General features: G+C 43.2%; 2 protein-coding genes across 2 annotated transcripts in view; one reads left to right on the top strand and one right to left on the bottom strand.

Annotated features, from left to right (window-relative positions):
- Window positions 1–14,879, bottom strand: part of TLR2 (toll like receptor 2) — a 507,661-nt gene that overhangs the window by 436,789 nt on the left and 55,993 nt on the right. The gene's annotated exons all lie outside the window — the stretch shown is intronic.
- The window catches only part of RNF175 (ring finger protein 175), a 35,816-nt gene continuing 31,018 nt past the window's right edge, over window positions 10,082–14,879 (top strand). The window contains exons 1-2 of the mRNA XM_066360923.1: window positions 10,082–10,283; window positions 12,382–12,419. Of these exons, the coding sequence (XP_066217020.1) occupies window positions 10,242–10,283; window positions 12,382–12,419 (80 nt within the window). The 5' untranslated portion in view covers window positions 10,082–10,241. The remainder of the gene's footprint in view (window positions 10,284–12,381; window positions 12,420–14,879) is intronic.

Genomic DNA, 14,879 nt, shown 5'->3' with positions numbered 1-14,879 from the left:
GAGTTTCCTAACATGATTCATGACCTGCTAATAAACTGCTAAAATGCCCAAAGAGGGGATCAGCCTAAACAGATAAGTTAAAAGATATAAAAAATAAAAATTTATGCATGTAATTCCTCTTCCTTTTTCTAAATAACTTGAGAAATGAGTTTCTGTACAGGGAAAATCTGTAAGAGTTTTTTGGGCAGCATTTCCTAAATGCACAAAGAGTACAGGCTCTGTGTACATGCAAAAATCAATGTACTGAAAACCACAGGGTTAAAAATGATCCATTTTATCTAATAGCACCCTTCTTTGTCATTGTTTATTCTCTCATCAAGTGAAAGTTTGCCTGGACTTTTCACCTTTTAACTCTTTTTTACTAATAAACTTTCAATGTTCTTAAGGAGGGAAGGGGACCACCTTGAAAAGCAAATCCAGCCATATGGACCCCTTGTGCAGTCACAGCATCTGGATTAGGGAATAATGTGATTTTTGCCTATGAAACACATTGTACAAGTACAAACATGTTCATGAACGCAGCAAAGATTTACTGAGCACCAACTATCACCATTGATTTATTTATTCAATAATCTGTATGGAGTTCTTTCCATCTGTGCTGAGGACCCAACAATGACCAACATACATGGCTACTCTCAAGAAACTTACAATCTAATGAGACACCTAAGCATTTGACAAACAATAGTAACTGAGACCCAAGTTTCTTCAGACCCTCCTGGACATAGTCTTCCTGAGCTCCATTTGTCCTTCGGAATACAAATAAATTCACATTACAACAATACTAAAATCAAAATCTCTAGGCCCAGAAGGTTTCACTGGAGAATTTTGCCAAACATTTAAAGAAGAATTGGCCAGTTTTACAAAATCTCTTCCTGAAAATAGAAGAGAGGATGCTTCTCAACTCATTATATGAGGCTAGTATTACCTTAATACCAAAACCAGACAAAGCTTCAAAACACAGAAAAAAATATAGACTAATATCTCCCATGAGTTCAGACACAAAAATTCTTAACAAAATATTAACATATCAAATCCAGCAATGTATAAAAAGTGTATATACTCCAACCACATTGGATTTATTCAAGGTATGCAAAGTTGTTTTAATATTCAAAAATTAGGCCCTGGCCGGTTGGCTCAGTGGTAGAGTGTCAGCCTGGCGTGCGGGGGACCTGGGTTCGATTCCCGGCCAGGGCACATAGGAGAAGCGCCCATTTGCTTCTCCATCCCCGCCCCCTCTTTCCTCTCTGTCTCTCTCTTCCCCTCCTGCAACCAGGCTCCATTGGAGCAAAGATGGCCCGGGCGCTGGGGATGGCTCCTTGGCCTCTGCCCCAGGCGCTAGAGTGGCTCTGGTCGCGACAGAGTGACGCCCCGGAGGGGCAGAGCATCGCCCCCTGGTGGGCGTGCCAGGTGGATCCCGGTCGGGCGCATGCGGGAGTCTGTCTGACTGTCTATCCCCGTTTCCAGCTTCAGAAGAAAAAAAAAAAATTCAAAAATTAATGTAACCTGCCATTTCAACAAGTTAAAGAAGAAAAATCATATGATCATACCAATTGGTGCAAAAAAAAAGCATTTGCCAAAATTCAATAACCATTCATAATAAAATCTCTCAGCAAACAAGGAAACTATCTTCAGAGAGTATATACCAAAAACCTACATCTAACGTCATACTTAATGGTAAATGACTGCACTTCAAGAATAAGGCAGTGATGTGCATTCTCTTATTCAACATCATATTGGAAGTTCTAGCCAATGCAAGAAGGCAACAAAAAGAAATAAATGGCACATAGTGGATAGGAAAAAAATAAAACATTATCTATTTACAGACAACATGATTATCTAAATAGAAAATCTCAAATAATATACCAAAAAACTCTCTAAGAACTAATAAGTGAGTTCAGTGATAATACAAAATTGACACAAAATTAATTGTATTTAATATACTAACAACAAAGTAGAAATCAACATCTGAGAAGACAATACCATTTACAATTGTTTCAAAGGAAATAAAATACTTCAGTATAAACCTAACAAAGCGTGTATAGGTTCTGTATGCTAAAAATTACAAAATGCTGATGAAAGACATCAAACTAGTATACAGATTCTCTAAACTGGTCTACAGATTCAATACAATCCCTGTCAACATTCCAGCTGCCATTTTTATAGAAATTAACAAGCTGATTCTAAAATTCTCATGAAAATGGAAGGAAACAGGAATAGATAAGACAATCTTGGGAAAGAAGAACAAAATTGAAAGACTCACACTTTCCAATTTCAAAACTTAATACAAAGCTACACTTAATCAAGACAAGTGGTACTAGCATAAGGATAGGCACATAAATCAAAAGAACAGAATTGAGAATCCAGAAATAAACCATTATATTTATGATCAATTGATTTTTGATAAAAGTGCAAAGACAGAAAAGGGGAGAAAAACAAAGAGAGTAAAAGAAACTATTCATTGGGGAAAGAATAGTCTTTTCAACCAATGGTGCCAGGACAACTAAATGAATGCCCACATACAAAAGAATGAAGTTGGACTTCTACCTCACACTACATACAAAAATTAAATCAAAGTGGACCAAAGATCTCAATGAGGCATAACATTAAAAAAGCTAAAAGACAACCCACAGTGTGGGAGAGAATACTTGCAAATCATCTATTTAACAAAGTATCCATGATGTATTTTTTTAATCTCTTAAAACTCAATAGTAAAAGGACTAATGAGCCAATTAAAAAATGGGCAAAGAATCTAGACATTTTTCCCCAAAAAGATACACAAATGGCGAATAATCACGTGAATAGAGTGTTGGCATTACTAATCACTAGGGAAATACAAATCAAAATCACCATGAGATACCACTCCACACCCACTAGCATGGCTAGAATAAAAAAATCAAATAATGACAACTGTTGGTGAGGATGTGAAAATCAGAACTCTCATACATTGCGATTGCAAAGTGCTACAGCTAATTTGCAAAACAGTTTGGCAGTTTCTCAGAATCTTAAACATAGAGTTACCATATGACCAAGCAATGTACTACTGGATATATACTTAAGAGAGTTGAGAATCTATATCCACAAAAACACTTGTATGTGAATTTTCATAGCAGCATTATTTTTAATAGCCAAAGAGTGGAAACAACCCAAAAATCCATCAATTGATGCGTAGATAGACAAAATGTGGTATAACCATATAATGAAATTTTATTTGGCCATAAAAAGAAGTAAAGTACTGATAAATGCTACAACATGGATAAACCCGAACATTATGCTAAGTGAAAGAAGCCAGACACAAAAGCCACATATCGCATGATTTCATTTATATGAAACATCCAGAAAATCTATGTAGTCAGAAAGTAGATTAATGGTTGAGAGGGGATGGAGAAAGAAGAAAGGGAGAGGAGTACTAATGAGCTGGGGTTTCTTTTGGGGGTGATGAAAAGGTTTTGAAATTAAATAGTGGTGATGGTTGCATGGTTTTGTGAAACACCACTGAATTGTACACTTTAAAAGGGTAAATTGTATGGTATGTGAATTATATCTCAAGTCTGTTATTGAAAAAGAAAATCAGCTGTCCCAAGGCTCAAGGTCCCACAGGGAGTGTGTTATAACTGAGACTTGTAGTCAAATTTGTTTGATTCTAAATCCTATTGTCTGGACTACCAACCAAATGCTGGACACCCTTCTTTTCTTACATTACATACTTTCAGGACGATGTTCTCACTCCTGTGGAGTTCACCACAGTCAAACACCAAATTTATCTCTGTCCCTAGCCCCTCTCCCTGAGCTTTGTCTATAACTGTGGGCTCAGGCTGCAGAATTTGACATGCCTCAAAATCAACATGCACTGAGACAAAATTAATTTCACCTTCTACAACCTCACCTTTCTTTTATAAATAGCTTTTATTGGGGGTTATTGGCTGATGACATTTCCATTTCTCAGGCCATTTAAAACGGTATTTAACCCATCCCCAGCCCAGTAAATAACAAGTTTTTCATACTCAAATTACCAGCTCTGACCATTTTCTTTGCTGATTCTTCACCTAGATGGCATCTCACCAAGAGATTTTTCATTCTCATCTCACTATCAATAATGCCTTAAATACATACTTAGAATATGGACACAATAGTAACTAAGGATTAAAAAATAGAGACTCCCTCAAAAAACTCCAGAGAGCCAGTAGTAGAGGCAGAACCCTGATTCAAGTCCTGCCCTGCACATGTCCTTCTCCGCATTTATAACAGGATAAAACTTCCATTGAGTTGCTCCCTTAAAGTGGTTCCCAAAACCATGGCCATTTTGATGGATCTTCATAAGATCATCAAGAAAATCTTAAACTAGTAATGTCTAACTATTCCCTAAATTATCCACCAACTGCCATATCCAGATGGCTTCTAAAAGTTTCCTTCTTTGGAGACACAGCAAAAAATGTGTTTACTATGATATGAAAATTAAACACACATAAGTAATTTTATGCCAAGATATTACATTTTTAAAAAATAGTCATAATTAGACGTGCCCAACACAAAATTTTTGTTCACAGCCATTTAGTAACTTGTGATTATTAAAATCATTTCCAGAGAAAAGGTGAAATCAACAGCAAAGAACCCAAACGCTGATATTCCATTTGTCTGATCACCTAAAATAATGTAAAAATGTGTTTTATTTCCATGTGTGCACTATTCCAACTATTACATGATGTTTATAGCACTCACTCAAGTCATATATTTTTACAATTATGCGGCTAAACACCAAAAGTGATGTTCATTCGCTACAAGGATTAAGACAGCAGGTAGAATGGAACAGACGCAGGTGTCCCCCTTTACACTGCTTTCCTCTCCCAGCCCCATCTCAGCATCTTTAAGTGATGGCAAAAACAGGTCCCTGTCCTGATTAACAATGCCACGTTACAGAACAACAAGTACAGGCACCTTCTAAACTGCACAGAAAACGTTAGGGGCACAATTTCGGTCTATTTTAAGTCCCTATGGATGTGCAGAGTTCTCAATGGTCCTGTAATGGGAAAATGGATAAGTCTGTGGTCACAGAGACAACAGCCCCCTCTCCTTCGTAGAGGAAACTGTGCAGGTGATGGGCTAAGGGAAGTCACCCCTGTCCTCACTCTCCCTCCATAACGACAGTCAGAGGCCTGGGGCAGAAGCACCATGACCTGGAAGTGTGAGCTCACCACCAATTCAATTTGGCTCCAGGCCGGGCACTGTGCTGGGGGCAGTGGTGGGAAAAGGAGGGTTAGAATAGGGTCTCCGCACTCCAAGCGTGTACAATTGGTGGCTGGCAGAGACATATGTACCAGCACCTTGAACACAAAGCAGTGTGGAATAGGGACAAATGCCAAAGGCTATGGGAGCAAAGGGTAGAGAGAGACGTATTCCCTCTGGGGCTCTGGGAAAGCCTGATGAGAGACAGAGACTTCTGAAGATTAAAATGAGGAAAGCGGAGGGTGTCATAAGTAGAGGGGATGGCCCAGAGTCCTTATTTGTCCTTAATTGTAAGTGACGATAATTATAGTATACCCAAGACATCAAGTGGTTTTGGGGGTTAAATATATGTAAACTGCCTGGCATTAGTAAGCACTATAACAAGTTTAAGCTATTATCATAGGTCGGTAACCTAATAAGGCCATAAGTACACACTGGAAGGCTTTGAAATCCAGGAAAAATTAAGCATGTTCTCTTATTGTTGTTTCTATAACTGTTCTTGTTCCAAGACCCTAAATAGGACAAATATCTAATGTCGAGAGAAAATAGAAACATTAATATTTTTCTTTCATGAGATTGAGACTTTTGTGGAACAGAGGTGCAAGCCATCTTTGCAATTAACCTGAGGTAGCAATTATGGTGGCAAGCCCTTGGTCTTAATTAGAAATGACAAATACAATCTTTACAGCAGAATGAGGTTCCCTGGGGGCGCCCCAGTGAAGCAGTGGGCCTCCCACACAACCCAGGGCTTCGGGAGCAGTAGAGCTGCTATGCATTCTTAGATGGAAACAGTTAACCTCCTCTAACTTGAATGTCTTCATTGGTAAAATGCTAGACAGTGATACCTGCCGCTGGGCATCATTTTGAGGACTGAATGAGATCAGACACATGAAGGCTTGGCCTGGTCCCCAGCACTGTAGGCGTTCAATAAATATTAGCTCTTGTTATAGTTAGGACAGTAAAGACTGGCTTGCCTGGGACCGATCGCCTAACTTAGTAAAGATGAGACTTCTTAGAGGAGGCACCAGGAAAGGAAAACAGGGAGAGGAGGGGAGAAAAGGGGCCCCATGGAGGATTTAAATGTGGTTTTCCCTCCTGCTGAGAGGGCCTCTGCACTCAATAAACTAGAATGACCCTAGCTGAACTTCCAGTCTTGAAAGTATAGTTGGTTTTTAAAAGCAGTTCCTCTTTTTCACAATCAATTGTTCAACAGAACTGAAAATCTTACCCTCAGAGGAGGCTCAGTCCTCAAACATGCAGGACAAGCCACGAAAGGCAGGGATGCACCATCTCCCTCAGGGAGCAGGGAGCCCCATCCATGCTGTTGTCTGATCGCTGGGACTCTGCTGCCTCCTTTAGTTCAAATCAACCAGAAACCTGAGAACCTGGAAGCTGAGCTCCAGCTAACATTATTTAAATGAACTGGCTGTTACATGAACCTTAAACCACATGTCATTTGGTCGTGGGGCTGTTCTGAGCCAAGAGACATTATTACAGAGTTCCCAGCTCACAAGTGGATTGTGTTCCAAACGTGCATTTGGAAGGCTGTGGTTTGAAAGGCAGAATTCACTTTCCCAAAGAGGCGATGTTATAAATGATTGGGGCCATACGCCAGCTCACAAAACTCCACATAACCGTAACAGAGCTAAACACTGCACATTTTAGCCAAAAAAAAAAAAAAAAGTAGACATCAATAATGTTACAATACTAATAATTAAAAAACAAGATCATAAAGTTGAGTAGTAGCTTTCATTTGTCTGGAGTACTAGCACTTAAGCAGAGGCAGATTTAATTACAGGGAGATGGAAAGGTCTACCCAGTAAAGCTGGGGGGGGGGGCAGGGACCAGGGACGAGGGGACACTGGTCAGGAACCCTGGCAGCTAGGAGTCAGACCAGCCCGCACAACCTCTGTCAGTTCTAAGAGGCTAGTGTCTGCACCTGAAAGGCCAGCCTCCCCCCACCCCCCAGATGGGACATTGGTGGGGGATGACTCAAAGGGAGTTAGCCTAATTATTTGGAAGCAGCCATTTCTTCAGCCAAGGTAGGCTTGGCTCCAGCCATCCCTCTCCTTTTAGGAATGACTGCCTCATCCATCAGGCTGCCCTGACCTCAAGAATCACTGATGTGCAGAAGTTTTGGGACCTCTTACATGCTGACTTCTGAGATCAGACAAACTCTTGAATACTCACATGGCCTTTATGGTTTGAATTTGACACCCTTCCCTGTGTAGACCAACTCTGCTACTGCCCCCCCCCCCCCCACGCCAGAGGGAAGTCCCCACCGGTTGTCCAGGACTCCTCCCTCCACCACCCTACTCCATGTGACCAGCATGGCACCTGGCTGAGGACATTCTTAATCACCAATCTGAGCTGTAATGCTAAGGATCAAGTATATATTTTATTTATAAATATTAAAAAGACATGAGAAAAGAGGAAAGGAGTAAAGTGAAAAAGAAAGTTCCTTGACAAAGATCATTTGTAGTGTAACAAAGAGGCCATCCATGAGATCTAACCATTAGGTGGCGCCCTCAGCCTAAGGCCGTTCAGATGTCCTCAGAAGGGCAGCAACGAAAGAGGAAGAATTAATGAGTGACAATCAGGGAGTGGGTAGGGAGTCTGCAGGAAACCACTTTGCAATAAATAATTTTACACTTACAAGACATTCTTGTGACAAAAGAATATAGAAGAATTTGAGGACATCCTGGACTAGAGAGAAAAGTGGCCTTTTCCACATGAACACAGACCAGAACCAGGTAGGGAGGCAACGTATCCAAATAAAGTCTTTTCCTTTGTTTCCCCAAATTAACTGATATTTCGATGTTCCTATTCTCAGGGATGGCAGCACCATATGGCCAAATGCCAGACTGCTCAAGCCACAAGCCTGGGCACCATCCCTGAAGATCAGTTAAGTAAATCCTGTAGCTTCTATCACCTAAATCACTTGGCTCATCGATATCCCTCCATCTCCCCTCCATCCCACCCCTGCACACACTGACACACACCACCAAGGCCAAGGCCATCTTTAGCAGGAACTACAGCAATAGCTTTCTAGCTGGTCTCCCTATCTTGGGTCATAGTTAAGCATCCCTCCCAACCCCTGAAGTCAAAAGGCAAGTCTAGGCCTGTCCTGTAGTGGAGCAGTAGATAATGTGTCGACCTGGAACATTGAGGTTGCCGGTTCAAAACCCTGGGCTTGCCTGGTCAAAGTACATATGGAAGTTGATGTTTCCTGTTCCTCCCACCGTTCTCTCTCTCTCTTTCTCTTTCTCTCTAAAAAATGAGTAAATTTTTTCAAAGGCAAGTCTAGTAATGTCATTTTCTTGCTTACCACTCTGTAATGACTTCCCATTCTCCTTAGGCTACAACCCAGACTGTTTAAAATGCTTACAGAGACCTTCTTGAGCTAGCCCCTAATTAATGGCCTTCACCATCCCATTTTTCAGTTGTTAAGAGCCTTAAACAGGAGTCAGGAACCTATGGCTCATGAGCTAGATGTGGCTCTTTTGATGGCTGCATCTGGCTCGCAGACAAATCTTTAATAAAAAAAATAATGTTAAAAATATAAAACATTCTCATGTATTACAATCCATTCATTTCCTACTGCTCATGTTGATGGTTGCGGGTGGCTGGAGCCAATCATAGCTGTCCTCTGGGACAACACCAAATTTTTATTGGATAATGTGTAACGTACATGGGTCATTGTATGGTTCTCAAGGAATTACATTTTAAAATATGTGGTGTTCGTGGCTCTCTCAGCCAAAAAGTCCCCCCCCCCCCCGACCTAAACCATGGAGTCAGTTTTCTCTGGTTTCAAATTCCCACTGCACCACCTATCAGCTTTGAAACTTGGACAAACTTCTGCACCGGTCTATGTTGCAGCGTTCTCCTGTATAAAATGGAGATGATAATATCATCTACCTCATGTGGTTGTTATGAAGCCTGAATGGGTTAACACAGGTAAAGCAGTTGGAGTAGGAAGCGCTTATCCCAATAAACTGTACTGTTATTTGTCACTCTGCCCTCCCTGCTAGGCTGGAAGTTCTGCAATGTCAGGGACATGCCCATCTGTTGGTCAGTCTCTACTGGTGTCTCCTTGTAGGTATTGACAAATGAGCCGTCACAAACCAGAACGAAGTTAGCCATATTTTGTAAACCAGACTATCTAGTTGTGTTTCTTCTTTGTCTATTTCCCTAAATTAACACCCAAGTATTCCTAAAGGTTTACCCAAGTGTTCCAGCTTGTTCCCAGCTCTGACTCCAGGCTTGGGCCTAAGGCTAAGGGGAAGAACCGTGTCCCCTGAAAGTGGACAGGGGGGGGCAAAGGCAAGTTGTGGACGATTTCCCAGGGTCAAGGGCACTACCTGCAGCCAGGGGCTAGGAGGGTCTGCCTTCTCTCCCCACAGCGGAGTTTCTCTCCTTTGTCATCTCTGGCGGGCCAAGCTTGCCTCTAGGGAGCGGTCCCACCGGGCTGAAACTGCACATAAGGGAAGAGGCCAGTAGGCCCAGGGAAAGGGACGCGACCCTGGGCGCACAGAGGATCAGTCTCCCCGCACCGTACAAGCCTCTGAACTGCTGTCTTCGGATAAATGCCTCCGGGGGAGAGAGCCGAGACGAAAACACGATCTCTCTTCCTCCCTCCCTCATCCCCATTTTTCGTCTTCCAGCCCCGTCTCCTGGTAACGAAACCTCTGGTTCCTGCCCAGCGCCCAGGACGTTTTATTAGCGATGGTGGCTGACAGCTGCTTCACTACGGAGGGGCCCTTGCCTCGGGGGGTCTCATCAGTCGTGCCAGTGGCGACGATCTGCAGGCAGAGGCCGGAGCGGAGCGCTAGCGGAGGACGAAGGGGCGGGCGCGCGGGAGGCTCCGGCGCGGGGACCGCACAGCCCGGGGACCGCACAGCCCGGGAGGGGCCGCCGGCCCGGCCGCCGCAGGCTCAGCCCCAGCGGTGGCTCCTGCGTTCCAGCGGCGTCCCCGGTGCGGACTCGGGGAGACCCTCTGAGCGGGCGCTGCCGGCCGAGGCATGGCGGCGGCGGTGCTGGAGGCGACCCCCCAACACGAGCAGGTACCCGGCGCGGGTTACAGGCCGAGGGGACACCGCATCAGGGTCCCCAGGTTCACGCAGGGGTTGGGCGGCCGCACTGACGGGTCGCCAAGCCCGCGACCCCCCGCGGTGTGGATCGGCCCTGCAGCGGGGCGGGGGGCCGAGACCCAAAGCAACACGCTGGTGGCTCCGCCTGACCCCGCCCCGCCCAGGTGGAACCGAATCCTCTGCATATTCCTCTCTTCCTTTCCTTCTCCTCTTCCTCCTCCTTTTCCCCACTTTTCCCCTCCCTCCTTCCCTCCCTCTTTCGCCACCCACTCATCCTTATCCATTCCCGAACCCCATACCTGCTGCCCCTCCCTTCCTCTCCCCCAAGTGAAGGCCAAGGGCACGGGAGAAGGGCAGTCTGAGGGAAGCTGGGTGTGCATCGGGCTTGACTCTGGTTCTCAACGTGGAGCAAGCCTGCCATCAGAATCACTCCGAGGGCTGGTTGAAACGCAGGCGTGACTCTGCTCTCAGGGTTTCTAACTCCCCACTTCTGGGATAGAGCTTGATCCTTTGCAAGTCTAGTTCCAGCAGGTGCTGATGCTTGAGCTTTGGGAACCACTGGGCTAGCACTGTCGTCCCGGGACTGGTGGTGATTTCCAGCCCACTCATTGTTTGTTCTTCATAGGACAAGTCTTAGGTCTTCACCAGGTGCCAGGAGCTGTGCTACACCTTGGGTGGGAGGGATGCAGTCAGAGGTAGGCTTTCCTCTGGGAGCTCGCATCCTGGAAAGAAAGTAAAACAGGACAAAAACAACTCAGGAAGGGGTTACTGTCCCCAGAACCTGTTCAACTTGATAGGAGTTTTAAGAAGCATGGAATTGTTCCGGCAAGGGGTATAGGCCAAGCTGCTGGGGGGTGTGGCATTTGAGCTGGGCCTTGGAGGCTGGATGAGATCTGGCCATCTGGTGAGGAGGGGGAATGAGAATTCTGGAAGGAGGGGACAGCAGACAAATTGGTGGTGGGAAAAAAATGTTGGGGAGTGATCATGGAGGAAAGCAGAGGCAGGTGATATTCATTATGACTCTGGCAGAAATCCAGGATTCATGAAGGTTTGTAGTGAAAGATAAGGGTTATGGTGGACCTTGTAGGCCATACTGTGGATTTAGGATTTATTCTCTACAATGGGGAAGCTGTAAGGAAACTCCATGGCTTCCTTGCTGGTTTCAAACTCAGATTATCCGAAGGAGGTTATAGATGGAAAACTGTATACCAGGAGAGGCAGAAGACTTGGAGAGGCACTTTTTCTGCTAATGTATGCTCTCCCTTGAGGCTTAAATTGCTGTCTTGCCCTCTGTCCTCAGAGGCTTGGAGAACAGAGTCCTAGGAGGGACTCATAGCTTTCCTTTTGTTCCCTTTAGCCAAGCTCTGTGATCCAGGGACCAATAGTCAATGTGTCTGTCACCTGGGAGCCAATTCGAAATGCACAGCCTCAGTTCCCACTCCAGACCCACAGAATTAAAATCTGCATTTTAACCAGAGTCCTGAGTGACTGAGCAATGATTGACTTATAGCTTCAAATGACCAAATATTAGCAGTGATCAAGGGAAGACAGCAGGTGGGTACCTTCTGCAGGTCCTCCATGAGCACTTCCTGGTGACGGTCCCTGTGTTCCTAGCTTAGTCTACAAGGCCATGGCTAGATGAAGCCCTTCCTTGGGTCCATGCTTTGAACTAAATTAAATTAGCAGGAGGACACAAAAGTGCTCCAAATAAGTAGAGCCTCTGGTCAGATCTGTTTCTAAATGCTTGAACTTAGAGATGTTGTTTACTCATTGGTATCATTTGAGACACCGGTAAAACATGTTTTCAAAAGGTTCTTGGACTTATAGATTGCATCCCAGAGACCAGGGTGACACTGCCTATTGGCAGGCCACTCTTACAACCTTGACTGAAGGGCACCTTATCTGGTTCTCAAACATTTATTAAAAGTGGCTTGATTATTATTTTGTTTTGGGGTGCGTGTGTGCGTGTGTGCGAGTGTGTGTGTGTGTGTATGTGTGTGTTTTAGTTCTGTAAGCAAACATTTTATTAGGACTTGCACCCTAAATTATTCTGGCTCTTTTTGTCTTTCAGATCTCTCATACAAAGCTTTCTACAGATGATGAGTGGAAGTAAGTGATTAGTATTGTTTTTTATTGCCATTATACTAAAAATTAGATTTCCATCTTAACCATAGGAGAAATTAAATTAAGCCATCATTTTATTTGTAACTTCCCATGATGGAGAAGGTGAGTTAGCTCAGCCATGCATGCATAGGGATAGGACAGACCGAGACCACAGTGTGCTCTGCATGATCTCACAAAGCTGACTTTATATGTCCTTCAAAATAAGGCAGTGTCAACTGAGTATTTATTTTAGGTACAAGGTACATCCGGTTTTCTTTATATGCTGTTTCCCCTGTGTTTGGGTACCTATCATTAGCCCCCTGTGGGTGCCATATGAAATGAAATAAAAATGAGAAGTTCCTCCTTTTTGGCTTGATGGTAATCAATCATGAATATATTCCTAATCAAAATGGGAAATACTTATTACATTTGTACACCACTTTATATTTTCCATAGTACTTTCACTTAGGTTAATGATTTGAGATGCATTTCCATTATATACACATGAAATAAATTAATAAAACATATTTTTTTGTATCTATGGAAGTCCTATTTTAGACTGATTAGAGATGTACTCTTCTATCTATATGGCCTACATTGAAAAACCTATAAAGTAAATAGAATATTAAATAGTTATTTTGAATTTGGGGCTGTAAAAACTATAACTAAGTTCTTGTACCCCTTTATTTTTCTTCACTTCCCATCTCTTCAGAGAAATGAATGCATCTCTTAATGAGCTTCTAGAAATCATTCCTGTCTCCTAAGCTCAGCTTCCAACACAGAGTCTAATAACCATGAAATTTTACTCAGGATGAAATGAACTTCAGCATCTTAGTTTGACAAAGGTACCTCTTTGGTACCTTCTAGCAGTAAAGTTCTAAGATTCTATCTCAAAGAAGCTGAACTCAAGCAGGAGGACTATCTAGACTCTGTGAGTTCAATTCTGTATATTCTCCAGCAGGGGGCACCCCTGAGATTTGGATGGGGCCCTTTCTTGAGGCACTTCTCTTTATATTAGTAGAAATGCTAGTGCAGGGAGAGAACCCAAACCCACATAGCCAGTTTGTGCCTGTAAAAAGTCACTATCTTGTAGCACAGAATGTTACCCTGCAGCATCTTCTGACTGATACTCTTAACTAAATGCACACTGTAACCAGCCATAAGTGGCAACTTTAAGAGATTTTACAACTGGCGGTGCCTCGCTGAGGATGAAAGATATGCTCACCAATATTTACAAAGTTATTGATTGACAATATTCATAATGTTTCCCTTTCTTCCTTAATCTTGACCCTGACTGCTCTTTCTTGAGTGGTTCTCAATCTTGGCCGCAACTTAACATTACGTCAGTGGGAAACTTTAAAAATTACTGTGCCCTGATCCCCACCTAGAAGTCTGTATTGGTTTCCCAGGGTTACCCTAACAAAATACACAGCTGAAGAAGCTTACGCAACAGAAGTTTATTTTCTCACAGTTCTAGAGGCTAGAAATCTAAGATCAGGGTGGGAGTGGTTTCCAGTTTCTTCTGCGGCCTCTCTCCTCAGCTTGTACATGGTTGCCTGCCCCCCATGTCTTTACATGGTCTCCCCTCTGTGCGAGTTTGTGTCCTCATCTCTTCTTATAAGGACACCAGTCAGATTGGATGAGGGCCCACCCATGCGACCTCATTTTACCTTGATTACCTCTTTAATATCTGTATCTCCAACTATAGTCTCATTCTGAGGCATTGAGGAATAAGACTCCAACATATTTGGAGGTGTGGGGGGGGGGGCGCGATTCAGCCCATAACACTCAGCAAGGGTGTTTTTAATTGATATGGACATTGAATCAATCACTGACTTCATTTCATTGATCTGAGCTACAGCTTGGGCACTGTGGTTTTTAAAAGCTCCCCATTGATTTTAACTTACAGCCAAGGTCAAGAACCACTGCTCTTGGCTTTCTCCAAAGCCACTTCTGCTCTAGGAAGTTAAGCCAGATGACACCATCTTCGTGCTGTTCTCCACCATTGTACAAAACTAAGAGTCCAACTGAAAACTTGAACACAGCCATCATCTGAATGTGTGTGCCTATCTAAGATGATACTTAGGCCTCTTCTTCTCCTTATAATGAAAACAATTTATACAAATCAGGAGTTTTCTGTAGCTCCATGAGTAGCATTCTCTCCACAGGTGCCATCTGTAGGATATCCTTTTACTTGAGAATATCAGAAATTACTTGAAATTACCAATATTTTACTATATTTGACTTTCAACCATGGCAATTTCATATGATTCAACATTATTATTGTTGTTGTTACAGACAATTAAAATCACATATGTGCTTTGCAGTTTTAGAACAATCCTGTGAGATACAGAGGGATCATTCTATTAATTTTGCAAATGAGGAAACTTAGGCTCAGAGACATGAGTGACTTTCAAAAGGCTATATATTGTGATAAACTGGCCAATCAAGGACTGGAACCCAGGT

This window comes from Saccopteryx leptura, chromosome 1 (assembly GCF_036850995.1).
Source record: "Saccopteryx leptura isolate mSacLep1 chromosome 1, mSacLep1_pri_phased_curated, whole genome shotgun sequence".
Lineage (NCBI taxonomy): Eukaryota > Metazoa > Chordata > Mammalia > Chiroptera > Emballonuridae > Saccopteryx > Saccopteryx leptura.
The sequence above is the reverse complement of the archived record's forward strand: the minus strand, read 5'-3'. Positions and strand labels throughout refer to the sequence as shown.